Source organism: Lepidochelys kempii, chromosome 4 (genome assembly GCF_965140285.1).
Source record: "Lepidochelys kempii isolate rLepKem1 chromosome 4, rLepKem1.hap1, whole genome shotgun sequence".
Lineage (NCBI taxonomy): Eukaryota > Metazoa > Chordata > Testudines > Cheloniidae > Lepidochelys > Lepidochelys kempii.
In genome coordinates this window covers 116,676,307-116,702,885 of record NC_136383.1, presented here as the reverse complement: position 1 = coordinate 116,702,885, position 26,579 = coordinate 116,676,307, and the positions used below count along the sequence as shown (strand labels likewise).

Sequence of the window (26,579 nt, the reverse complement as noted above, 5' to 3'; positions counted from 1 at the left end):
GAAAGGGGATTAAAGTGAAGTAAAATATTATCCACTAGAAATTAGCTGGGTAAGTGAAAACCCTCCAATAATCCTGGAAAAGGTCATTTCACTCTTAGCCACAAGATTTTGGTACTAATCTTGCCCTTTGTCTGTATGTAACTGGCAATATGGTGATGGGGAAAGCCCATATTCTAAGACTTGAGTGTTTCTGCTAATAAACAGAATGGGCCAGATCCACTTCTGTGGTAAATCACTGTAACGCCGTTGAAGTCAATGAGACAAAGATTTAAATGGCGCTACGCTGATATACTCCAGATGAGTATCTGGCCTAAACTGTGCACGGTATTTTGTGTGTATAAAACTCCTGAATGCATTAATGAGTATCTTTTCATCCATGGTTTTTAAAAGTTGCATTTTCTTGGATAAATATTGGTTTTTACAAACATTTTACATTCTATTTTGCCTGTTTGTTGTAGCGGATTCGAGAGCTAGAAGATAAAATAGAACTTCAAAAGCGGCAACTCAAAGAAATAGAGGAAAAGGTAAATGTGCTGAGCAATAGTCATACCTGAGTTTTGTCCTATAATGTGGCCTTCTAATCTCACAGCTTTTGTCCTCAAATGTCAGAGGTATAATTTCTAGGCATGAAAGATCTAAGTTTGGAAACTGCTCATCATTTTTTTAACCCCACTTCCTTTTCAATGTACAGTTTTCTGCAGCTGCTTTCAGGAAGCCCCAGTGCACTGTGGAAGTGCAATGCCATGTGCTGTCACTAGATCTGGATTACCTACATTAACATGTAAACTTTTCTTACTCAGATTTCAAAGAAACTTTAAATTAACAAAGAATTGCCATGCACTTTGGGGTTTGAGTATAAACCTTTTGTGTCATTACATATTGAGAGAAACCCAGGTCAGAATACCCATTGATTACATTTTCAGTAACTGGGTTTTGAAAAAAAAAATCTGACTTACATGGACTAATATATGAATGTCCTTTAATTTAGATTTAAGAAATAGTCAATTACCATAAATATTTTATGGGGAAATTCCGGACACCTGAGCAACCCCCCGCCTCATTGGCTTCAGGGCACATTTAGTCTGAGTGGCTCAGTGAGGCATAAACTTGAATGACTCAGACCACACCTGTTAGGTAGGGAAATTGTCTTATCACCATCATATGGCATTGTAGGCCTGTTTCCAAATGTGAGTGCCCAAAATAAGGAAACCAAATCTATATTTAAGCACTAAAAAAACCTGTATTGTAAAGTGGATATTCAGGTGCCTAACTTTAGGCTCCCAAATTTGAAAACTGGGCCTCGACAGATTGAGGTCCTAATTCTTAAACCAGGTTACTATATGCCCAAGACTTCCACTGAAGTCATACGGTCCTATAGATTCACACCCTAATTGATTTCCCCAAGTTTACAAAAGAAAACTGTGGCAAAGCTGAGAATACAACCAGTTGTCTTTAGTCATAGTCCTATAGCACAAAACTGTTCTTCCTCCTTATTTTATGGATAGCAGAATTTGGCCCTCCGTGGTTCATGCGGCCTATTCTCTCCATATCCAATGCACTATTTAAACTATAAGAACATGTGAATATTAACTTTTTCTAATCTGCACACAGTTATTATTTTGCTACCTCGTTTTTGGCTGTACATCAGATTTAGAAAGGAAGTAGAAGGGTCTGAAAAAAGATGTAAAGTAGGAGGTATTGTGGGGGTGGGGATAGCCCAGATAAAAGAAGTGCACAGATTTACAGGCAGAAAACTAGACAACAGGTTTAAATTTGGCAACACTGGAGTCATCTTAACATCAGGGTAACCTGGGTATGAACAATTGCTCAAATTGTTTTAGACACAGATAGTTAAAGGAGAATGGGAAAGGAGCAGACTTCATATTGTATGGGATGACTGTTGGAGGTAGGATATATTCCTTGCTTAGGAGTAGAGATGTCCCAAATCGATACCCTAGGTTCAAACGCCGCCATGCTTTGAAGAAGTTCATATGGTCTCAGATGACAATCAAAAAGCTTTGCGTCAGTGGGGTTGCCAGACACATGGGGTCTCAGGACTGCAGGCTTCAATGCCTCCTAGTTTCCCTGATTGTAGACAACTAGTTCTGGAGGACTCAGCAGGGAAGATGGAGTGTTGAGGTACTTTAAGCACTGGCTCTCAGTTAAATCACCTGAGAAACCCAGGGCTAAATCACTTGAGGCTTGCTGGGCCAGCTGGACTTGGAGAAGCTAAGTGAGAGTCCCTTTGCCAAACCTCGCTTATCTGACACACCCTATTGGCTGAAACATGGTCAGGTTCCCAGCTCATGGGACATGACACTATTTGGATTACACAAACACACACAATTATGTTACTAGAATTATTAAAGTTGCAAAGACAAGCAAAAGTTAGGAAGCACCAGAATTAAGGTAGCATTTGCAACCTTAATTAGGCCCCCTTGTGGGTATTCATTACAATACAGTCTCTAATTACATAATCACAGCTATTTTTCCCACAGAACTCCATCCTCACTCAGTATACAGAATGGACCTGCACTGGTGATGAATCAGGGGTACACAGTAAAGGAGGCTGTTGTCCCTGAGGACTCCTGCCTCATTTGTTTTAGAAAATGGAAGGGGTGTAGTGAATGAGGTGCACTTGTACAGGAAGAGAAAGGATGGTTTCATGTTGAAGGCAGTTGAATGCTGCCTTGGAGAATTGGATTCTATCCCTGCCTCTGCCACAGAGTTCCTGTGTGATGCTGGGCAAGTCATTTAAACCAGACTTTTCAGAGGTGGATACTTAGTGTCTATTCCTCATTTTCTGGGTGCCCAACTTGCAATTCTATGGTTTGATTTGCCAAATGTCAAGTCCCTCCTCTGAAACATGGCGGTGCTAGAGCATTCAAAAGAAAAGTTCTCAAATTTTTACAACATGGACAAAACCATGTATTTTCCCCTACCCTTATTTTTGGCAACCATTTTGGCTGACATTTTCCAAAAAAACCCCATTTTCCCTGAGATAGACAACTGGCATGGAGAACTTCAACTCAAATTATTACAATTTAACAAAATTGCAAGCAACAGAAAACAGGGTCTTATAATGGTAAGTGTTGGAGAACCTTAATAATAGGCAGTGACACCAGTACCACCTGTAATAAAAGGGGCTTTCAGATAAGTAAGGTCTATAAAAATGCATTTGTGCTATATACACAAATCCTTTAGAAAAGCAAACACTTAGCTCTTTTGCAGAGATTAAATTGAGCAGTCAAACGTAGAGGAGTGAGGTGCCACTTTCATTTAGTCATTCATCTGTAGTGGTACCGTGACTCCTCCTTGAATTACCAGGACTCAACCCTGGGTTGGTTTTAACAGGCTGCCTTAAGAGAAAGGATGGGGCCTCCTATCCATGCCTGGAGTGGTGCTCTTTCTCTCTATTCCTCGCTTTGTTCTTCTCTAGGTGGGCAGGGGATGCTTTTCTCAAGTGGTTTTGATCGCCATTGAAAAGAAAGTATTTGCCAGTAGTTACCAATCAGTGATGTCCGAGACAACATAGTTAACATCTAACCTAAGTACAGAAGTAACACTGTGGTATCTCAGCTATCACTATATTGGACCTATTCCCCCGTGTTGACTTTTCCACAGTATCCACTCCAAGGTCATTCCACAATATTAGAATGAGCTTGATGTTAATATTTAATATGAAGAGATGAATTCTGACAAAAATATATTTTATTAATCCATGGGCACAAAATAATTATAGTTCATGAAACAGATGTAAGAGGGGGAGTGCTATTTTTTAGATGGATGTTGTCAATATTTCCTATGCTGACTCGCCAAGACAGTGAATGAAGGGAAGTATCAAAAGAGGTTACGGAGAAAAAGCTTAACCACATTCACTCCGCAGAATGTTGGTTACAGGTTACATGTATTTATGTTCCATATTGTACTACTATAGCAGGAAATTATCCAACTGAGAGCCATCTTCTTTGGGGGACTTCCCTCTGTCTGGCATAAACTGGCATTGTTACTGCCAGTGATTGCCCACTCTTCCCTACAGAATTATTTTTGTGATCTCCAGCTTCTGTCGCTGGACACTGCTTCTGTGACTACTTTCAGATATAACAGAGGTGGGCAAACTACGGCCCGTGGGCCACATCCGGCCCACGGGACCATCCTGCCCAGTCCCTGAGCTCCTGGCCGGGGAGGCTAGCCCCCAGCCCCTCCCCTGCTGTCCCCTCTCCTCCGTAGTTGTGCCGCATCACGGGCTGCGGGGCTGCGAGCTGCTGCTGCTCTGAGTGGCATTATAAGAGGGTGGGGGGTGGTTGGATGGGGCAGACGTTCTGGGGGGGCAGTTGGGGAAAAGGGGGGGTTGGATAGGGTGTGGGAGTCCGGGGAGCCTATCAGGGGGTGGGGGTGTGGATAGGGGTCGGGGCAGTCCGGAGACTGGGAGCAGGGGGTGTTGGATAGGGGGTGGGGTCCCAGAGGGCCTGTCAGGGGGCAGGGGTGTGGATAGGGATTGGGGGGGCAGTCAGGGGGCAGGGAGCAGGGGGGTTGGATAGGTGTGAGAGTTCCAGGGGGCCTGTCAGGGGGCAGGGGTTTGGATAGGGGTCAGGGAACAGAAAACGGGGATGGGGGGGTTAGATGGGGGTGGGATCCTGGGGGGGCGGTTAGGGGCAGGGGGTGCCGGGAGGGGGCGGTCAGGGGACAAGGAGCGGGGGGGGTTGGATGGGTTGGGGGTTCTGAGGTGGGCAGTCAGGGGGTGGGAAGTGGGTGGAGGCAGATAGGGGGCGGGGGCCAGACTGTCTGGGGGGCACAGCCTTCCCTACCTGGCCCTCCATACAGTTTTGCACCCTGATGTGGCCCTCGGGCCAAAAAGTTTGCCCACCCCTGAGATATAACATTGGTATAGCATTTCTAACGCTCTTTGATGTTTGTGCATGTGTGTGTGCCCTAAGCTGTATTTAGGCTTCTTCCTGTGGGCTACTGACGTACTAAATTCCACATTTGACTGCACCCAGAGAAGGTCAAGCAGCCAGTGAATCAATGAATGGCATCAATTCTGGTTCATTATTCTACTGGAAATGTATCATGTCAGTGAATGCAGTGTGATTTGTGCATGCAGATGACACTGAGCATAATGAATTTGCTGCCAAGTGAAGTGGTACATTTTTGACACAGTAGTAATTTATTCCTGAAGTCTGTGGTTGTGGGTAGGTTTCTTTGTCACTTGACTTTCTGTTTTTGTAATTTAGCATTTTTGCACTTTGGGTTCTTCAGCCAATCTGTCTCCTTCCTTAAGATTATACACAACAATGTTGTGGAATGCCAGCCTGCCTACTCAACAAGGAAGAGACTCCATCAAAATATATATCTAGAGAAAAATACATATCAAAACTTGTTTTGTATTCCATCAGATTATATCTGAGGGGTATTTCCTGTTTAAGATTGCACCCACCTGTTATAATTAATTTATTAAACCTTGGCTTCCATTTATTTGTACCTGAATCAGAAAAGCACTTAGGAACATAATTAACTGTAAGCATGTGCTCAGGTCTCATTGCCTAGACTCATATTCCTTAAATTTAGAGTCCATAATCTTTGGGTGTTACAGTTTGCAAAGTTACCATCAAGTATTGAATTTTACATATTGCTAGTTTTCAGTGTAAGATCAGAAGAAAAATCCCAGAATGCTGTATATACTTTTCACAATCAATTCAACTGGGGCTAACTACTGTAAAATAATGTCACTGAATTCCTTATTACATATCTTACATCTTTTTTCTTTTCTTTTTTCTCATTTTCTTTTGATCTTATTTTATAGTTTTTGTTCCTTTTTTTGTTTTTCTCACTAGCATTCATTGTGTGGCCTTGATGACACGCCTGAGCCAAGAAATGTGGTTGGTATTCTTTATATTTTATGTACTTAATATCTGACTGTTAGATCTTGCTGCATTTTGAGACTCTTCTTTGCAAGGTGATGAAGACCATAGTGAAGAGTGCCGTGAAGAATGCCTACATGAAGAGAAACAATAACAACCAACATATTCAAACCAGGATCATAGAATTGTAGAATATCAGGGTTGGAAGGGACCTCAGGAGGTCATCTAGTCCAACCCCCTGCTCAAAGCAGGACCAATCCCCAACTAAATATTCCAGGCCAGGGCTTTGTCAAGCCTGACCTTAAAAACCTCTAAGGAGATTCCCCCACTTCCCTAGGTAACCCATTCCAGGGCTTTACCACCCTCCTAGTTAAAAAGTTTTTCCTAATAGCCAACCAAACCTCCCCTACTGCAACTTGAGACCATTACTCCTTGTTCTGTCATCTGCTACCACTGAGAACAGTCTAGATCCATCCTCTTTGGAACCCCCTTTCAGGTAATTGAAAGCAGCTATCAAATCCCCCCAGTGTCTAATATGTGGCTCCTAAATTCTGACTTGGGTACCTAAATAAAACAATCTTCAAAGATGCTGAGTACCCACTGCTCCTATTGACTCCAGGGGGGTTGCTGGAACTTAGCACTTCTAAAAACCAGAAAGAAAAGGAGTACTTGTGGCACCTTAGAGACTAACCAATTTATTTGAGCATGAGCCTTTGTGAGCTACAGCTCACTTCATCGGATGCATACCGTGGAAACTGCAGTAGACATTATATACACACAGAGACCATGAAACAATACCCCCTCCCACCCCATTGTCCTGCTGGTAATAGCTTATCTAAAGTGATCATGAAGTTGGGCCATTTCCAGCACAAATCCAGGTTTTCTCACCCTCCGCCCCCCCCCCCCACAAACTCACTCTCCTGCTGGTAATAGCCCATCCAAAGTGACCACTCTCTTCACAATGTGTATGATAATCAAGGTGGGTCATTTCCAGCACAAATCCAGGTTCTCTCACTCCCTCACCCCCCTCCAAAAACCACACACACAAACTCACTCTCCTGCTGGTAATAGCTTATCAAAAGTGACCACTCTCCCTACAATGTGCATGATACGGTATGCATCCGATGAAGTGAGCTGTAGCTCACGAAAGCTCATGCTCAAATAAATTGGTTAGTCTCTAAGGTGCCACAAGTACTCTTTTTCTTTTTGCTAAGACAGACTAACACGGCTGTTACTCTGAAATCTAAAAACCAGGTCACTGTCATTTAAGTGCCTAAGTATGATGCCTAACTCTAAACTCCAGGGATTAAAACTGATGGCCCACAAATTTAAAAAAAGGTCATTTGTTCACTCTTTATCTCCCTTTTCCTCAAACTTTTTTCAGCCTGAAACTAACATTATGCATGCCCTAAATATTTCAACCTTTACATTTTTGCTTAGAGAAGAATCACCTGTGTGCATCTCAGCAAAGCAATATGAAATTTCACCCTGTGCTATAAAGGTTGTAATGCAAATTTACACAGGGCCTGCCTTATACACCTGCACAAGGGAAAGGGGTGCAAGGCAGCTCTTTACTTCTCTGTGTGTTACTTTCATCACCAGTTTGTATGCGAGCGGAGAAAGCGGCCGCAGAGCTGCTAGCTCCCTTCCCGTTCAGGTAGCTGGGATGGAGCCAGCAGTAAGCTGAGCATTGGCTCTTTCCCCAACCCCTCCACAATATGCTGGTCAGCAGAGCTGAAACAGTGTGAACGGGAATGTAATTTGTTCCATGTGTAGCTGTAGATGGCTTAGTTTTCCCTTTTTGCAATGGGAAACAGGGCTGACTTGTGACTCCGAAGGAGTCTGATAGATTTTTTGCAAGGCTTCATTATCAAACAGGTGAAAATGCATCTATTAGTAGCATTCTGGAATCCTTATCCATATCCACTGATGATCTCCAAAGATCCTGATGCAGAAATCACATCTTCTGCCCTCTTGCTTATTTTGACTGGTGCTGAGAACCCAGTAATCCCATTAAAGTTAATGGAAACTGTGAGTGCTCAGCACTGCTTGCAATCAAATGACAGGAGGGCAGGTGTTTTTACTACATTTGGCTCTTTTGTGAACTCCACTGATGGAAATTGACTACAGTGGGAGATGGAGATAATCAGCACCTCTCCAGGGCAAACCCTTGATACCCAGATTTTCATATCACTATGCAGAGGAGGAGATAGTATAATGGTCACCCCTGAAATATTACCAACATATTTGATTTATGTTGAGATCTAAGTTTGAACCCATGAACGTTCTTCTACATATTGAGGTCACAGGGGCTTTTGTTTATTGACTTTTACAGAATATGAAATTTCAATCTCACTTTGGCTTGTACTCTATTTGGGACTTACTGGCTCCCAGTAAGATCAGTGGTTGTCTCTTCATTGCTGTAAATGGGAGTTGGGGCAGGCCCTTCAATATGTTGAACTGCTATGTGTATTTTACATTTTCCTTGTGCTGTTTATTGATCTTCAATAAAATAATGGTGGGTATTGATGGGCACAATATATTCCAATACTATTTGTTGGTTTGATGCGAGTGAAATAGTCTTGCTGAGATGGTGAAACAAAAGACCAATGAAAAATCAAAGCTGAAGTTGAACACCAGCCACTTTTCCAGTACTGAGCAATGTTATACCTAAGAAAAGGATAATATTCTGTATTTACCATATAGTTTTGTTGTCCAGCTTTTTGCTTGCCTCATTAATTAACTAATTAATCATTGTGGGTGTCCACACATTACCGTGACCTGTGAGTAATACAGCAATAAGGAAGGGGCTAACGCATCTGTGTGGAATCCCTATCATATGGATAAAAGTATATTCCCGTGCTATGACTGGTTGAGACAAAAGTTATTCTTATCCTCTGCCATCGCCCCAGTAAAGTCTTGTGGAGAGGAACTGTTTGGAGCAGTGGAGAGTCTGTTGGGATGTGACTTGCCTCTTTGAGTTGAGTTTTCTCACTCTGAGGAGATTTTAATCTGTTTTGCTAAAAATCAAAAGAAACAGAGCTAATTTGGCTGGTGGTGGGTATGAATGGGGTATAGAATAAAAGCAACCCCCAAATCATTTTCTCTAGCAAAGTTTCATCCGATTTTGTTTAGTCTGGCCTTCGTTGGAGCTAGTCACAAAATGCTGAACAATTTTTTTCAAAAAATTGTGAAAAAATATTACCATTTGAAAATTTAGAAAAAAGCTAGTAATAAACCAGTTTTTTTGTATGAAAAAAAGTCACTAAACATTTTTTTCAATTTTGAACATTAAAAATAAAACGTTGACCAGCTCTAGCTATAGTTCTAGGCCTGGTCTGTCCACAATTTCTGTAGACGTACAATTACGCCAGTTCGGAGGGTTTTTAACTGCTATAGTTGTACTGGTACAATCCCTAGTGTGGATGCAGTCATGGTGGTATAAAGATGCCTTATACCGATATAGCTTATTCCCCTTCCCATGCAGGAATAAGCTATGGAAGCACATGTATAGTAATAGTATTCCATCTGCAGTAGGGAGGTTGTACCACTTTAATTATGTGGTATAGCAATTATGTGGTATAACAGTCAATTATGTGGTATAGCAATACGACTTGTGTGTGTAGAGAAGATCTTAGTCATATTAAGGGAACTGCATTCAGCTAACTTTTAGCTGGAGTCTTGTACCTCATGGTGAAGAGAAGCAGGGACGTTTGGAATCTATTAGTGATGCCAATCTTTCATGTTTTCTGTTGTAAAGACAGGAGGATCTCCACCCTTTAAGAAGTTGTTGTGATGTTTGGGTGCGTGGGATGGGTGCCAACATAAATTTCTAAATAAAGCAGATTTAACTTATAATGTTCTCTTTGTCCTGTAGGATATTAAAAGAGCCTATGGAGTGAACAACTGAATCCATGTGCAAAAACCAGAAAATAATTATTTGAGCAGCTTTAAATTGGAGCATTTTTGTCATGAAACAGTTTGCATAATACTTCAAGCGGCAAGATATTTGAATTAAAATTAGGAATTTTGTAAAGATATAGTTTCAAACTGGAATGATTTGATAATCAGATAAGGACCAGCACACCATGAACACTAAGAAAATCTATACAGAATTTACAAAAAAGAATCAAACACTGGGAAAAAATATCAAGTGCAATTACTGACTGCTTTATGAACTATTATCTACCAAATGGTTTTATTATAATACCATGTCCTTATAATACCATGTCTTTTGTTTCTCCATATTGCATGCTTTCAGCAAAGGTGGTTTGTATTTCACAGAAGAACTACAGAAGCTCCTTTTTAAAATATATATATAAAAGTTAAATGCTGACAGTAAATGCCATAGTAAATATCTGAAGGGGGAAAAACTGTACAAAATTGGAAAAAGAGATTTAGAAACACACTGGTAAAATTTATATTAAATTGTTAGACTCTGAAACCACACAGATAGGAAAAGAGAGGAAATAACTGTTTAGTGAAAGCAACCCAATAGGTGAAGTGGAGTTCTCAGAAATTAGTGGTTGTCTATGAGACATAGAGAGGTAAACATGCAGCAAGAGAAGGAGCTAGACTCATTGGATTAAGTAAAACTGTGGGGAGGATAGGAGTTGCATCAGAGAATCAAATATTTGAATGCCACTTGAAAATTAAAGCAATCACTTAGAAGGATTTCATTGGAAGAATGAATGATCTTGAGATGAAATGGAAGCTCAGGAAAGCACAACATATGACTGCAGAGCATACAGTACACCACAGTCAATTATGTCTTAAAGCATGAAGAGGAGATTGACCTAAAATTTCAACATAGGAACAGGCAAGTACAGGAACATGATGGTAAAAGAAATATCTGAAAGGGAATACAAAGAGAAACACAATGGGCTCCTGGGGGAAATAAAGGAAAAGTATAATTACATTAACCACAAAGAAGTAAACATGACACTACCCCCAACCAATAGAGTTAGATAAACACAAATGTTGACATTGACCATTTGAACTAGCAGACAAAATGAAATTACAGATTAAAAATAATCAGATATGGAGAAAGTTGTTAAAGATGGACAGTGATTAGAATGCCAACAGAGATCCTATTGTCAAAGGAAGGATAATAAATTATAGTGCATTATTTCAGATCTGGAAAGACAATATCAAGAATTAGAGGTAGTTCTCATAGTTTCTAGCACTTTAGAGGCAGGATGAAAATGATAATGACAAAAAAAAACTGAGGGAAAGGTATATGATGGGAGCTGAATACTGGATGTGAAAGAGGACTAGAAGGCTCAGAGTAGGAGGATCCACCTAGTTATTGGTTGGGCTATGAAATAAAAGGAACATAGACTTCAAATAAAGATATCAGTCAGGATTAGCTGCCGAAGAAATGTTGGGACTCCAAGAGGCTAACTCACTGTTATGCAAGAAAAACTGGTTTATGTGGGGAGGTAAACAGAAGGAAGATGATTTGTTCTAATGACAAAAAGCACAATTGAATTTATATAGAATCAAGCAAGTCAAAGGCATGATCCAATAGGCTGGAAAATTCTGAACCCCTACAGAGTGCATGAATCAAATAGAAAATGGAGTGTTTAGAGAACTTGTCCTTTTAAACAATAGAGAAATTTCATATCTAATTAAAGACTTCAGCAGTGCAGTGATGGAACTTGGAACGAAGACATCTTCACTGCAAAAAAGAAGTGTAGGCATTAAAAAGGAAGGACATAACTTGAGACTGTTGAAGAAAGCCAATACCTAAAGCAGGTGATGGGAAAGAAGCAAGGAGAGCACAACTGAAAAGTGCATTCACATAGAAAAGAAACCGAAACTCTGCTTGTTTATCACCAATTTGGAAATAAAACTAAAAGCACAAGAACAAAACTGTCACTCAGCATTTGGTTCAGCAGTAAGTGCTCTGGAAGGACAGGAGATGGTCTCATTGCAAAGCAGCAAAAGTATGGAACAGGTTTGTTTTTGTACCTTTTAATTCTTGTGTTTGAATTGATGTGTTATATTTTGCAGCAATGGAATCTGCTGATACAGGTGGAATTTTCCTTATAGAGTTTGTGGCATTTTGTCTTGTCTTTTTGCTGGGCTGATGGGATTCATGGTTTTTGAAGTCTGGGATTTTTACTTTCACCTTACTAACCTTTCATAATTGGTATCTCTTGTAGGAATGAGAGTAACCATCACTTGTTAACTGATTGTATTAAACCCTGTGCAAAATATATTGGGCCTCCTTGACACAAGTTTTACATCAATGTAGACATCTGATTCTCTCCCTCCCCATTCAAATATGCGAAGGCAAGAATGCATTGCATTCTCCGTGATCAGGTGTGAAGCACATGGGTTGGAAGCTGGTAATTCTACAGTTACCTGTACTGTAATTGTCCTGCAGATAAAAACCTTAAACCACACTTAGCACCCTTGCGAGGTGCTGCATGGCCTCAGTTTGCAGGATAGATCTAAAGTGAGGACATGCAATGCACATACACTAAATTCATGTTAAAAAAATTAGAGGGGGAAAAAAGAACACACATCTAATGTATTCACAAAGTATATCAATGGGATGGGGTACACCTAGAATCTATTAAACCTATTTCTAGTAGACACAGAAATCCAGGTTAGGTTAATCCTCCTCATTCGCAGTGTAATTAACGAAGGGAAGTCCTTTGTCTGTCAGATACTTATACAGAGTTGGTAATACTTTTGAAATATGAGCCTTGCACTGAAGTTTGTTCCTATTATGCAATGGAGCTGTCTGGATTTTTATGATCAATAGGTTGTGTAAATTGCACACATAGTTGTATGTTCAAAATTCATGGAGTTAATGTGATCTAAAAATACCAAGTTATATTAATGGCTGTAATGTATCACCCTCTGGACCTATCCAACAAAGCATTTAAGCATGTGCTTCATTTTAATTACAAAAGTAGTCCCATTGACGCTAATAGAACCACTCGGGTGCTTAAAGTTCAAGGAGTTGCTTACGTTCTTTGCTGAATTGGGTCCGGAGCACTCAGCACTTTACAGGATCAAGTCACGAATGTACTAGAAGCTTAGTGGTGCTTAGTTCTAGTTCTAGACAGTTCATGATGCTATTTCTATTTAAATATGTTGCATCAGATTTCATTATATTCATATTGATGAATAGAAATTCATTTATTAGCCAGGACATCTAATGGAATTGTGTGGATGGAAACAAATGCAGATGTTTAAATTGATGCTTATATCATGGCCAATCCATCCTCGCCTCTTATATCTGTAGGATACTTTTCACAATACATGATACACTGTACTAGGAACTTTTTACTCATTGTTTTCATGTTGGCATTTGAGCTACATATTATGGCAGGACACTAAGGGAAAAAAATTAAAAGGCCCTTAATTATTTATGCATATAAAATCACTAGTGTGCATAGGTCCATTATCAGCATTTATTATATGTTTCTATTATATGTCCATTATCAGTTACACCCATGCAAACTTATGGAATGCAATGGAGTTGCACAGATATCACTTATAGGCCTATGCTGAAGATTAAATGTGTAAATTAGGATGTAATAGGGTCTGAAGAACTTTTAGCAATGTTGTTGATGACGATGAAGTAAAAAATGCAGCTTGACTTTCAAAACCCAGGTTGGCTTTGCAGGGCTGGCAGTTAGGAAAAAACAACAATATCCTTTTACTACAAACCTGGCAAATTTCAGCAGGAAATCATTATGAGTAGAGTGACCATATTTCCCTATGCTGAATACGGGACACCTGGTAAAATTACTCATATTCAAGCGAGTCCAACGGCAATCAATCAGAACTATGCAGTACAAACGTTCAGATTAACATCAAGTTGACTGAGCCCCTGTTAAAAAGAAATCCTGCGTAGCTGGATTCTTTTTATTTACTTTCTTATCTTTAAGGCTTTAGGGTTTACACAGGGAGGGGTGATGCACACCCACTCCTGTAAGCCTCTCTTACACAGGGAGCGTGACTGACCAACCCAACTCTCCCTGCCCGGTGATCTCCACCCTCCATGCCTGGCTGGGCCCCTGGAATGGACCCGTACCTGGTGCTATGTCTTCCCGAAGTAACATGGGGGACACACAGGGTCACATGCCCACCTCCCCAGATTTCTGCCAGGGTTCACACCAGAATGTGGCCAACAGCAGCCTTTTGGCACTGTGCGGGAGGGAAGGGATAGGAGCTGCTTTCAGCCACAGGGCAGGAGGACGGGGAAGGGATGACCTGGTCTGTGCCTTTGCAGAGCTCATCTCTCACCCCTGCTCTCCAGTAGCTGGAAGCAGATTGTCCCTTCCTGCCTGCACAGTGTCGAAAGGCAGCTAACACCTCCAGGCTGCTGTTGACCAGCGACATAACCCAGCTGCCTTCTGTCCCTCGGCTACAGCACGGGCAGGAAGGGGTTAAGCCCTAAGGATGCATTGTGCACCAGGGCCCAGGAAACCTGACTACAGGGGCTTCAGTGAACCCAGCCAGAGAGGTGGCTCAGCAGAGGAAGGTGCCTAGGGGAGGGACAGGTGAAGAGGGAGCTAAGCCTCTGCCCGGGGGAGCTGCAGTGGAGCCTGCAGGGCCAGGGTGTGAACAGGCTTCAAATTGCTTCCCTTCTTGCCCCCGCCACTCCAGGGCTTAGCTGAGGGGTGGAGAGGCTTCCCCCTGCCGGTGCTGTGCAGGGCTTTGGCACGTGCAGGGCTTGGCTCCTCCTGGCTACTGCTCCGGGCCAGACAGTCTTGGGCTTTCCCAGGGAACTGGCCCAGCCAGAGGCCCTGGGGGGAAGGAAGGAGCCTGCTGGCCAGGCTATTGCTGAGCTGAGCACTCTGAACAGGGTCTGGTTCTCTGCACAGCACTGGGAGTGGGACGCACCCGCTGGGGGTGGGGAGGATATGGAGGAGCAGTGGGGCTGGAGGGGAGGGGTGAAGGGGCAAAGCAGGGAGAGGACAGCGAGAGGGGGAGCATGTAAAGGGACGATGGGTGGACAGCAGAGGCGACACATAACCGGACGCTACCTGGCGCCTGCCCGCACTCACCGGCTGCCATAGCTTGCAGCATGCAGTCAGTGCTAGCCGGAAATGGGACAGGGGGGCAGAGCCCTGCTGGCCGAGAGACAGCACACAGTGGGGACTGTGCTGATGCACCAGCAGGAGGAGTAGTTGACCCTGCACACTGCAACTTCTCTCCCCCCCGCTACTAGCCTTGCACACCCACCCCCATTGCTGGTGGGCGGGTGGCTAACAAGTAGGGATCTGGCCAGCAGCAGGACCCGCCAGTACTGATGAGGGGGAGACAGAAAATATGGGACAATTTGCCTGTTTGTAAGAAAAAGTCAGGACACCTGCAGGAAGGCTGAAACAGAGGACCGTCCCTTTAAAAACGGGACATCTGGTCACTCTAATTATGAGGCGGTAAACATGGAAACCCATGGTGCAAATTTTAACATTTTTCAGAGTGGAACCACACTTTGAGCAATATATAAACTATTTGTCTTTGTAGAGTAAAGTCCTGATCCTGCTTGTTACAATGTGTGAGGGAACCCCTGTGCCTGCATGGAGCCCCACTGAAATTAGCAGGGTTCTGTGAGGGTGCAGGAACAAACACATTCTACTTGCAGGACTTGGACCTGGGTTTAGAATGCAAGCTCTCTTTAGACTGCAAACTCTTCAGGGCAGGGGCCTTCTCTTTGTTGTATGCTTGTACAATGTCTAGCACATTAACACTCTGGCTTCTCGGCAGTACGACTATACAATACAAATAAATAATAATTAATATATTTTCCAAATGATATACTTGAAATGTGGAGATAAAATCCTGTTAATAAGTAATGGAATTTTTATGTGTATCTTCTCATACCATCTTGAAACCATTCTTCTGTAGGCTTTTAGCTGCAAGCAAGACTTTCTTGTTTTCCTTCTGTTGCAGAGGAGACTTTTTAACGTTACGAGAGGTCTGTATGACAGAAGACTTTAGCCAATATTTCTCAGGTTGTGCGCGAGTCGCTTTATCTCTGTTGTAACATTTTGTGTTCAGAAAATACTTTGGGACATAATTCTATAAAAGACCAAAGCAGAAATACATTTTCACCCTGACACTTTTAACTATCAATTAAAGATTCTGAATGTTTCTCATAAATATTCATAGTTTGCCTTTTGAACCAGTAAATGCCTCTTCTGCTTACTTTCTGTTTTTCTGCATTCAGACAATCCAAAGAATGACACAGTTGTGCTAGGAGTGGAAGAGCTATTGTAAACCCGTAAATGTACTTCATATTGTTATCTTCCTCTGTGTTTACCAGGAAATTACGTCCACTTCAGTCTCAGGTGTGATGCATAATTCCTCCATGAATTTGACTCATAATGTCTTGTCTGGAGTTCTCTTTTGCTGCAAACTGAGACTTCCTTCATACATTTTGAATGACTTTTGGGTGAATGAAATGTATGCGGTTCTCTCATGAATAATAAATGTGTTCATTATCAACAAAAGACGTTCATCCGAGCACCATAGAAGTTAAGGCGAGCATTTAAACATCTTCTGAAAAAAGGAAACATTCAGATTGCATTCATGTGGTGAAACTTAAACAATATATATTTGTACTCATGGAGCCTTCATCTGAAAGAGGACAAGAATTTTGTTATTGTGTTAAAGCACCAGTAATGAAGGATTTGATGTTCTGAATCTTAATGTTAAAATTGATACTTCCTGGATTTTCCAGGATTTAGAAGATGTGCAAGGGAGTCTGAAGGGGCAGTAAACAGTGCTGAAGTGGAGATGTTGAATCTCAGAATAAAACAGCTGGAAAAGTCAGAGCAAAAACTGAAAGACATTTTAGAGGACTACACAAAGTCAAATTCTGCACTAGGAAACAGGTAAATGCATGTTTTGTATTATAGACTTTTAAAGTATGTAAAATATGTGCTTTTTCTATTGGATGTCATAATATAGTTTAACAGTTCTAGAACGAATAAAAACGTGGATTCCAGATTGACTGAATTATCAGATTATAATTATAATGATCAAAGTCTATCATTTTATTACATAAGTCACACATTTAAGACCACTGGACTGATTTGAATATCCTGGTAACATAGTTTATATTTCTTCTTCTTTTTAAAGTGAAAAGTTTATTTGAAATCAAAAAATGGTTGATGTCAGCTATGTGTACATTTGTAATTATGCTTTGTATTGTCAAACAAAATCAGCGTTTCAGAAAGCTAGGTATAATTTAGTCTGCTGGTCCTAAGTAACAGTATTACTCAAACGAATGACTCCATTAAGCATCAGTTGCCCTGGGTGACTGTTTCTTGATGCATGGCAATAGTGCTATTCAAAGCAAAGCTAGATGAGATAGAAGATATATGGGTAGGTTCAAAAGGACGTTCAAAGATAATTGTCGGCATCAGTATCTTTTATTTGTTTATTACCAAGGGTCTCAGTCTGCACAGAGTGCACACCAATAAAGACAGCCTGAAGATCTTGCAGGATGCACAGAGAAATCTAGAGGAGGGAAGGACTTTCTGAGGTTGTTTGTTTGAGAAGTGAGTGTATAATTATTTTAAACATATGCTTTGGAAAGGGCTCTTCACACATAGGAAACTGTATGGTAAAATGTATGGAGATGGGATTGACAAAAGGAGAGGAATGGGGCGTCATTGTGGGGGGCCATAACAAGGAGATAAGGCCTAAGGTAGGACACAGGCTGGCGGAAGATGAGGCGGGTATCAGAAAGGCTGGAGAAAAGGAGGTTGTGCTGTTTAAGACAGGAGATGATCAGAGACTAGAAAAGCATTTTTGCCCATAAAACAGAAGATGATTTGGGTTTTAGAAGTGTTTAGAATGTGGAGAAGATTTGGATATGTCCTGGGTGAGAGGAAGGAGTCTAAGCTGGCTCCCATGTTGTGAGCCTAGGCTACAGAGAGGTTACTAACAAGGAAAGGAACATATTTTGTGCTAAATCTCAGCTTTATTGCCAAAAGCCAAAGCAGATGGGTATAAGTCATAGCAAGCTTTAATTTCCAGTATGAAAGATACCTTACAAGAGATGTTACAGGGCAGTATGTCTTGCATTAAGCCAGCATAACTCATGGTGCGGTACTTCCTACTGGTTCTCTAAACAGGAGGAATATATGACGTTACTGTTGCTGATGGTAACATTTACATTCACCAGTCATGGGGCTAGCAGAATCCTGTTGTCAGATAACCATGTCTCTTTTGGCTACAAAGTATGCCCATTTATGGTAGGTGTCCACTTTGTATGCCACAACAGGCTGCCATAAACCACTAATCAAATGCTTCTGTTTGCTTATGGATTTCAAACTGCAAGTATCCTTTCCTCCTTGTGCACCTCTGCATCCCACAGAAGGATTGCAATGTAGACATTTACAATTCAGTAGAGCCCCATAAAGGCCTTTGAGAGTTTCCAGTGAAATTTGCTACATGCATGCAAACACTATTTGTAATTATAATGCTGGAACCACTGTTAATTAGTTATCAATGATCAGTTATTAATTTTCAATTCTCAGTGATGTAGTGTTAATTACTATTATTGTTGAGAGAGAAAAGAGTGTAACTGGAGAATTGATGATAGATTATTTCTCTGGAAACAATATTGTGATGTATTGATTCAGAAGCAATCCTATTTTTCAATAATGTAGAGCAAAGGAGCTGGAGCTGTCACAGAAGAAACTTTTCGAAACAGTTGACCAACTGAATGCAAAGCTACAGCAGGTAGAAAATGCAAACCTACGTGTTAAAGGGAAGCTCCGAAACCTTCAGGTGGAACTGACAGATTTGGTAAGTTGGATATTGTTTAAATGAAATGCTTTTGCTTATCTCTATGTGGATGACTCACAGATCAATCTCTCTACCACTAAACTGTCTCCTTCCATCGGTTCTCGCATCTCAGCCTGTCTAGCTGACATGTCTTCAATAACTTGTCATCTTAAACTGGATCAGAGCTCCTTCCACTTCCCCACTTTTCTGTCACTGCTGACAACACCACCATTCTCCCATCACTTATGTCTACAATCTCTAGGGTACTTTTGATTCCTCCTTTTCCCTTGCCCCAGATGTCCATGCCAACATCTTCATTCTCCACAAATCAGTCCCGCTCTTTCCAGCCCCATAGCTAAATCTCATTATATCAGCTCCTTACATCCAGGACTGCTGTACAGTAGTCTGAGATAGAGTTGGGTGAGTAATAGATTGAGTCATTCTTCCTCTCTTTGGCCCAAAGAATATTTAAGTAGTTACACAAAGTGAACAGCTTCAGCAGGAGAGATTGAGAAAGCCCATCCCAGAAGAGCCTTGCGGTTAGGGTGCTCACTAGGAAGGGGGAAAATCTGAGTTCAAGTCCATGATCCAGAGTGGGGGATTCAAACCGGGGTCTCCCATATCTCAGGCAAGTAACCTCACCACTGGTTTGAAGGTTATAAAGAGACACGGATGGATGTCTCAACTACCACAACAGCCTCTTTTTCAGCCTGCCAATCATATGCATTGTCCTCCTTCAGGCCGAACAAAATGCAGCTGCTACACTCGTCATCCTTGCCCATGACTCCCCGCTCTATACCCCTCCACTGTCTGCCCTATTACATCCAATTTAAGATTCCTGTCTCCACCTTCAAAGTTCTACTTAACTCTGCTTCACCCTACTTATCCTTTGTCAGTACTCTCCCAGCCGTGTCTGACTTCTATTCAGCATCTCACATAGTCACCTCCCTGCCTACTTCCATGTGGCTTTCTACACATGGTTTGGCCTCCCTATGATCATCTGCAAAGCCCTTGCCCTGTCCACATGTAAGTCCCTCTTCTTCCTTAAAGTGAAACAAATGGATATATATATATATATAATTTGCCTATTGTTGTTTTCATTCCCTTCCCCTTCTAATGTCTGTCTACTTGTCTGTCCTTAGACTGTCAGTTCTGTGGAACATGGTGGACCATACCTGAGTGTTTGAAAAATGCCTAGCACATAGCAGGTGCTATTGCAAATAAATATAGAAATAATCTATTGGGATTTTTTTAAAAAATATGCTTATCAGTAGACTTATTTTTTTCTCCTTAAATAAACACCCTGCTTTGGTTCATAGCTCATCTGATGAGTTCCTTGAATAGAGGAGCAATGAAAATTCTCTAAGCAAACAGCACATATCCATCGAAGCTAAGCCTACTTGATGTAGTGTAGTTCACAGTATTGCAGCTTTTACTGGTTTATTTTCCATGGGTATATTTCCTTTTCATCAGTAGTTACAACTGCAAAATTTTCATTTGAAGCTCATTAATGTAGCAAAAGGCAGTGTAGTATAGTATACCTGTAGTTGTCAGCAGCTATCCCTCGATACAAGGATGATGTCTGCTGGGGGGAAAAAGTCACTGATGAGACTTAAGATGGCTGAGGAGTCCAATCTGTGCTCTACAGGTTTTTCCACATTTATAACAGGTGGTTGCTTGGAGAGAGCACAACGTCTGGCTGGGATGCTGTTTACTTTCCTTCCTTCTCTGCCATTTCTCAGCCTCTTGAGGAAAGCAATTCTCTTTAAACTGGGCTCAGGCTTCATGTAAGATGCAACACCATTGCAGTCTATTGCCATCCAGCTCTTCCCAATTCGTGGGATCAATGCCACCCTTCTTAAGATATAGTTTCAGGGTATCCTTGTAGTGTTTCCTCTGTCTCCCATGAGTCCTCTTACCATGACTAAGTTGAGAAAAGAGGACTTGCTTCAGAAGATGAGCGTCAGCCTGCACACAATGGCCAGCCCAGAAAAATTGATGTTTCATAATCTTTGCCTCAACACTGGAGATATTAGCTAGAGAGAACGCTGGCATTCGTGCGATGATCTTCCCATCTGATACAGAGAATCTTCCTAAGGCAGTGCTGATGGTACCACTCCAGATATTTAAAATGGCTTCAGTATGCCACCCATGTCTCACACCCATAAAGAGAAGTGACGATGATTACTGCATTGTAGACCACGATCTTAGTTTCCATCCACATATCTCTGTCAATAAAACATGATGAAGCAACCTTTTGAAGGATGTGCTGGCACAATGGATCCATGTTTGATCTCCACATCAAGACTGGCAGTCTGGGAACCAAGGGAAATTCTCAACATTTTCCAGGAGTTCACCACCGATGACAAATTGTGGGAGAATGGGAAGCAACTTGTGCTGGGGCAGGCTGGGTGGAGCATCTTAGTCTTCCCAATATTGAGGGAAAACCCCAGGCTATGATAAGCGCCAGGCTGTAATAAGCCCTGGAGAAAAGATCTAGGCTGGACTGCAAGTCAAATGTATGGGTGGATTGTTGCATGACAGATCCAAGATAAATGTGGTGAACAACATCAGCCATTGTTTATGGCATTTTTTGACCTAACTAAGGCCTTTGATTACATCAATCGTGAGGTATTATGGAAGGTGCTGTCTTGGTTCAGTTGTCCATTAAGTTCATTTGCATTCTCAGGCTACTTCATGATGGGATGACCGCCACTGTCCTTTGTAATGGGTTGGCGGCAGCGCCGTTCACCATCTGTGCTGATGTTAAGCAGGACTGTGTTATTGACCTAACCCTTTTTTCCATCTATCTTGCTGTGATCTTGATTCTTATCTGTGACCACCTTTCTTCCAGAATTGGGATTGAGTATTGCATGGATGGCCAGCTCTTCAACCTGTGGCATCTTCATTCTAAAACTAAGGTCACCAGGACTGTTATTACCGACCTTCAGTATGCTGACGACTGTGCTATCCTTGCGCACACCGAGGCACACTTGTAATACCGCTGGAATGTCTCAGTATTGCTTCACATCACTTCTCAACTCCTTTTCCCATTTACCTGGGGTTAGAGGTGCCCATGATTCTTTGACGCTTCTTCTGGTCCATGGAACAAGTTCATACGAATTGGAGTTCCAGTCCTTTTCTCTTCAGACTTCTCTTGACAGAGTCTTTCCATCACATCCTCAGTTTTCCACATCCTTTCTTGTTGTCCTCTTCCTCCCATGCTTTCTTTGCTGACCGTTCTTCTCCCATTCTTATCACATGTCAAATGTGTGCTCTCCAGGCTATCACTGAGGGTCCCAAGTTCATCTTCCCCATAATTTCTTTCTTTTTCACTCTGTCTGCCCGCCCCTCACCTGCCATTCTTCTTAGTATATTATTTTCTATTAGCTGTATCTTCTTTTCTTCCATCTCTGTGAGACCTTCCATATAGCAGGCAGTGACAAACATTCACAGCATACGCTTTTCCTTTCAGTTTATTACTTAATTTCCAGCCAAATAATACTCCTGCCACCATTTTCACTTCCATCCATTCACATTAGATTCTTCTCTTCAATTCTCCAACTGTCCATCTGATGGCACTAAGTGTACTTCCCAAGTACATAACTTATTTTTTTTCTGATTCAGCTTCTCTCCTGATACTTCAATCAACAGCTCTTCTTCAACCTTCCCTGCTTACATAATTGGACTTTATTTTTTCCCCTGCAATATGTCACCATATGGGATTTTTTTTCCAAACCATGCAAGCACCACTGAAAAAACCCATTAAGCCTACACCACTCAACCCCCCTCTCTCCTTCTGCATTTCTTTTGTCAAATTTACCTACCACTGCTTCTTCTGGGCTCCTTTCACTAACAAGAGAGATTAAATCACCATCAACCACTAACAAGGTATGACTCTCAACCCTAACCACCAGCTCTGCCAGCTCATTTCTGAAGCTCCTCTTCTCTTCCATAGGTCCACCTTGTTCTGAAACATATGCTGACATCACCTATCTAACCCTATTCTCTGTCCTCAACCATATGACTATCAATTGGTCTTCTCTTCTTTCTACCCTTGTGCAATCGCTGGGATCATGACAATAGCAACCCCTTTCGTTTCTTTTTTTCCTCCAGACCAAAAATTTTTAAATTCATCTTTCAATATTTTACTTTTGCCTCCACACCACATAGTTTCATGCAGACACAGTATATGGATTTTCCTTCTAGCCATTGTCCCAACCACATATCCTGACCCACCCATAACTAAATCTACATTCCAGGTCCTGGCCAATTTGTCACCATTACTTGGAAGATGGAGAATCAGTTACCCCAGACAAGGTAGCGTGTTTTAAACAACCCACTCCACCCGAATTGAGAACCATTTCCTATTCTGAGGGCAAAAGCTGCTCTATCCTAATTGCTCCTTTGCTTAGTTAGCCATTGGCATTTTTATAGGGTTCATTGCTTATACTGGTGAATACTTGGTCTCCAAAACTGTATTTGCCACTCAATGAGTGCTCGCACTCTCTACCAAGTGGTGGTTACGGTTGGGGTTTTCCCTTCATTGGAGCTGAGACCATAGTAGCATTATTCAAACTCCTCCATATACTTTTAGGGTGTCTCAGTATAACAGATAATATTAAATTCAGTAATTTCTCAATCAACCTGTTTAAAACTAGAATATATTTTTCAGAATTTGTCTAAACAGTTCCTATTCTCCCATCAGAAGGTAATTTCATTTAAACCTAATAGTCTGATCCTGCCTGACATTGGGTGACTTTCATGCTTAGTGTTAATCTCATTACTTTGTTTCATCAGCAAGCCCCCTAAAAATCAATAGGCTAGAGTGTAAAAACACTGAGCTGAAACAGTATTAATGGGATACTGCAAATGCCTCATTCAGACTGTCTCTGTGCTTCAGTACCTGCTGAAAAAGTCCCAAGTTTGCATTATGTTATTTGATGGCCTTTAGTTGGTTCAGGACTAGTTAATAAAATAAGAAATGTTTGTTTTTCTTTCATCTGACATATTTGGACTTTATATCACGACCCACGCATTCATGTAAAGTGTAACATGGTTCATCTGAAAATTAAAATTATCCATATTCATTTACATGTGGAACACTCTCTGTGATCTGACTAACAAGGCCCACTATGCTTTCCTTCTTTGCATTGCTTCCTCATTTCCAGAGGCCTTGGAATAGTTGAGCTAATTAATGATGGCTAAATTAGAGAGCAAATGGGTTAACTGACTCTTATGAATATACAAATTCTGATTGATATATTTCATTGCACCTCTTCCCTCCACACTTCATAGGTCACTTGTTATGTTAGATTGTAAGCTTTTGGGGACTGAAACTGTTTTTTTCATATGTGTTTGAAGAGCACCTAGTACAATGGGACTAAGAACCTAATTGTGACCTCTGGACACTACTACAGTATAAATATTAAAAATAATATGTTGTATAGTTAGGAACTGATTATGTGCATTTTAATCCATAAAAGGGTTTTGATTTATGAGTATCCTACATTATGCAAAATGAACTAAAATATTAAATATCAAAGCAAACATGGTTTTTAACTGAGATGTTTTGATGGTGGTTGAAACGACAAGCTAATGGGCCAAATTCTGCTCTGACCGCCACATCATATAGTCCTATTGATTTCTAAAAAGTTTTTGTTCAGATTATTCCTGGCCTTTGGCCAAAAGATGGTTCAGAAGAGATGGGAAAAATTATTGCTTCATTAAGAAAAGGAAAAAAATATTGTGAAAAGAGATTCTGAATCATAGATTTCCCTATTGTTGTTTTCATTCCCATACTAATCCCTGAAATTTGCAGGTTCAAAAACAAGAAAAGGCAGAAAGAAAACAAAAAGAAAAGCTATGGCGACTTCAGGACCAATTGAAGACAAAAGAGGATGAAGTAAAGAGTCAGTCAGCATATTTCGAGCACTACAAACAAAAGCAGAAGCAGAAGACAGCAGTGTTGAGAGAACGGGAGTTGTCCCTTCAGGGTCAGGTTTCCAGGCTGGAAAAGGAAGTCCTAGATCTCAATGCCACTACAGCTTTTCTGTTCTCTGAGCTAGGAGAGGGAACTGTACAATATCTGCGATGCAAACTGGAAGCAGTATTCAATGGAATTCAGGGGTCTTTGCACTTAGATGTGAATATAACTAAAATAAAAACTCTCATTGAAGATGTGGATCATTACATGAAAAGCCACCTACAGACACTGCAGCAAAATCTGAAAAGGTTACAGGAAAAAGAAGAAGGTGGTAATAGAGAACGAGCAGACCTACTAACTAAACTTCAGCTCTCCCAGGACAATGAAGATTTCCTGACAGGGAAATTAGAGGAATCTTGCTGTCGTGTTTATGAGCTGAAATTGTCTGAAATCAACCTTCAGGAATGCGTGGAGGAACTTATGGAAGAAAACATCACTTTAAAGGACAAACTGGGAGCAAAGTTACCAAGAGAAGCCGAAAAGGAGCTATTGCCTGCAGGAATGGAAAATGGAGAAAATAAAGCTGTCAGTGGTAACTGGGTAAGTGAATGTAATACAGACTGTGATTAACTTTTACTTTTATACTCATTAGGGAGGGGTGTGAAATAAAGCCCCACATGTTTAAGAATGACCTCGTTGCATGTGTCTCCTTGACAGTTCCGGGGTGGCGGGATGACTGGTTACCATTTCTACTTGAGTGGGAAGCATCACTCTTCTGCTCACTGCTGCAACTTAGGGCCCTAAAGTGATATTTTACATCATTTGTTGACTTCTGGTATTACAAGGGAGAGCAAAAGGCAGAGAAACTTGAAAGCCAATATGTTGCTTCCTAGGTACATTATTAGAGGGGCAGAGAGGCACTCAGACATGGACAATGAAGCGTGCCATGGAGGGACTGCTTATTTGTATGGTCTGTATGGCTGAGACTGGGAGAATGCATATGTCACAGTTCAGGGCAACTGCACCTGAACTCCCCCTCTGTGGTACAGCATGGGCACCACTCTCAGGCTTCCCTGGCTGTCACATCTCATAGGTGCCACAAGTACTCCTTTTCTTTTGAGAGTACAGACTAACACGGCTGTTACTCTGAAACATCTCATAGGTGGAGATCCATGTCTCTCTCTCCCTTCTGAATGGAATATCTCCAGGCTGAACAGTTCCCTACCCTCACTGTGTTATTCCAGCAAAAGACAGGTTATCTAAGCAAGCTTCTTTTGCCTTCTCTTCAGAGACTAATACCAGAATGATTGCCCACAGTTATAAGTGTTCATCCACAGCTTCCTGTGCAAGCTTATTTTATTCTAAAGGTAAAAGCACTACAGAGAAACCCTACTGAAAATAATAAAATAACTTACACACAGGCTAATAAACTTACCAGACGTCCCCCCATCCCAAGTATGGAAGGAACAATCCTTCAAAACCCAACCCAAGGGTTTTCTTTGTAGTTTCAGGTTCATCTCAGCTTCAGGTCAGAACAGCACACTCATGACATATTTAGTCTGCCCTTCCTACAATTTAGGGGTCTCCGATTTGGAGTTTCCAGGATCAGGTAATTAATAGATAATTGGTTTCTCTTTCCCGAAGGTAGCTTCAAAAGGATGCATTTTGAAGTGTGTCATTAGTCCTCCCCTTACCCCCAGGTATTTCCTAGGAAATCCACTATACACACATTGTCCCCAATAGTCCTTTGAGGTTCCTCATATCTCCCAGAGATTGCATTAATTCTGTTTTCCAGCTGAGGAAGTTCCATGCAAGTCCATGATAGTACATAAACATTTGCATTTTTCATACAACAAGTTTAATTTAATAAGGTAGGATATTATTGTCAGTCTGTCACAGCATGTTTGAATATTGAGTCAGGAAAAAATATCAGTATAAAGCTGTTAAGATATGAGCTTTGGTTCTCTATTAGTGTTGGTTACAGAAGTTAAAGCTGCCTAAGAAACAGGAAGCCCATCTCTTTC

General features: G+C 41.4%; 1 protein-coding gene across 7 annotated transcripts in view; it reads left to right on the top strand.

Annotated features, from left to right (window-relative positions):
• The window catches only part of JAKMIP1 (janus kinase and microtubule interacting protein 1), a 316,709-nt gene that overhangs the window by 247,121 nt on the left and 43,009 nt on the right, over window positions 1-26,579 (top strand). For 5 of the 7 annotated variants that reach the window (XM_073342549.2, XM_073342544.2, XM_073342542.2 and 2 more), the window contains 4 exons: window positions 459-524; window positions 5,835-5,879; window positions 9,739-11,820; window positions 16,060-16,174. In XM_073342549.2, coding sequence (XP_073198650.1) covers window positions 459-524; window positions 5,835-5,879; window positions 9,739-9,771 — 144 coding nt within the window. In that variant the 3' untranslated portion in view covers window positions 9,772-11,820; window positions 16,060-16,174. Of the gene's footprint in view, window positions 1-458; window positions 525-5,803; window positions 5,880-9,738; window positions 11,821-16,059; window positions 16,175-16,572; window positions 16,727-18,511; window positions 18,651-24,450; window positions 25,156-26,579 lie in introns of those variants that run through there. The other 2 variants (XM_073342546.2, XM_073342539.2) reach the window with 2 other exon arrangements.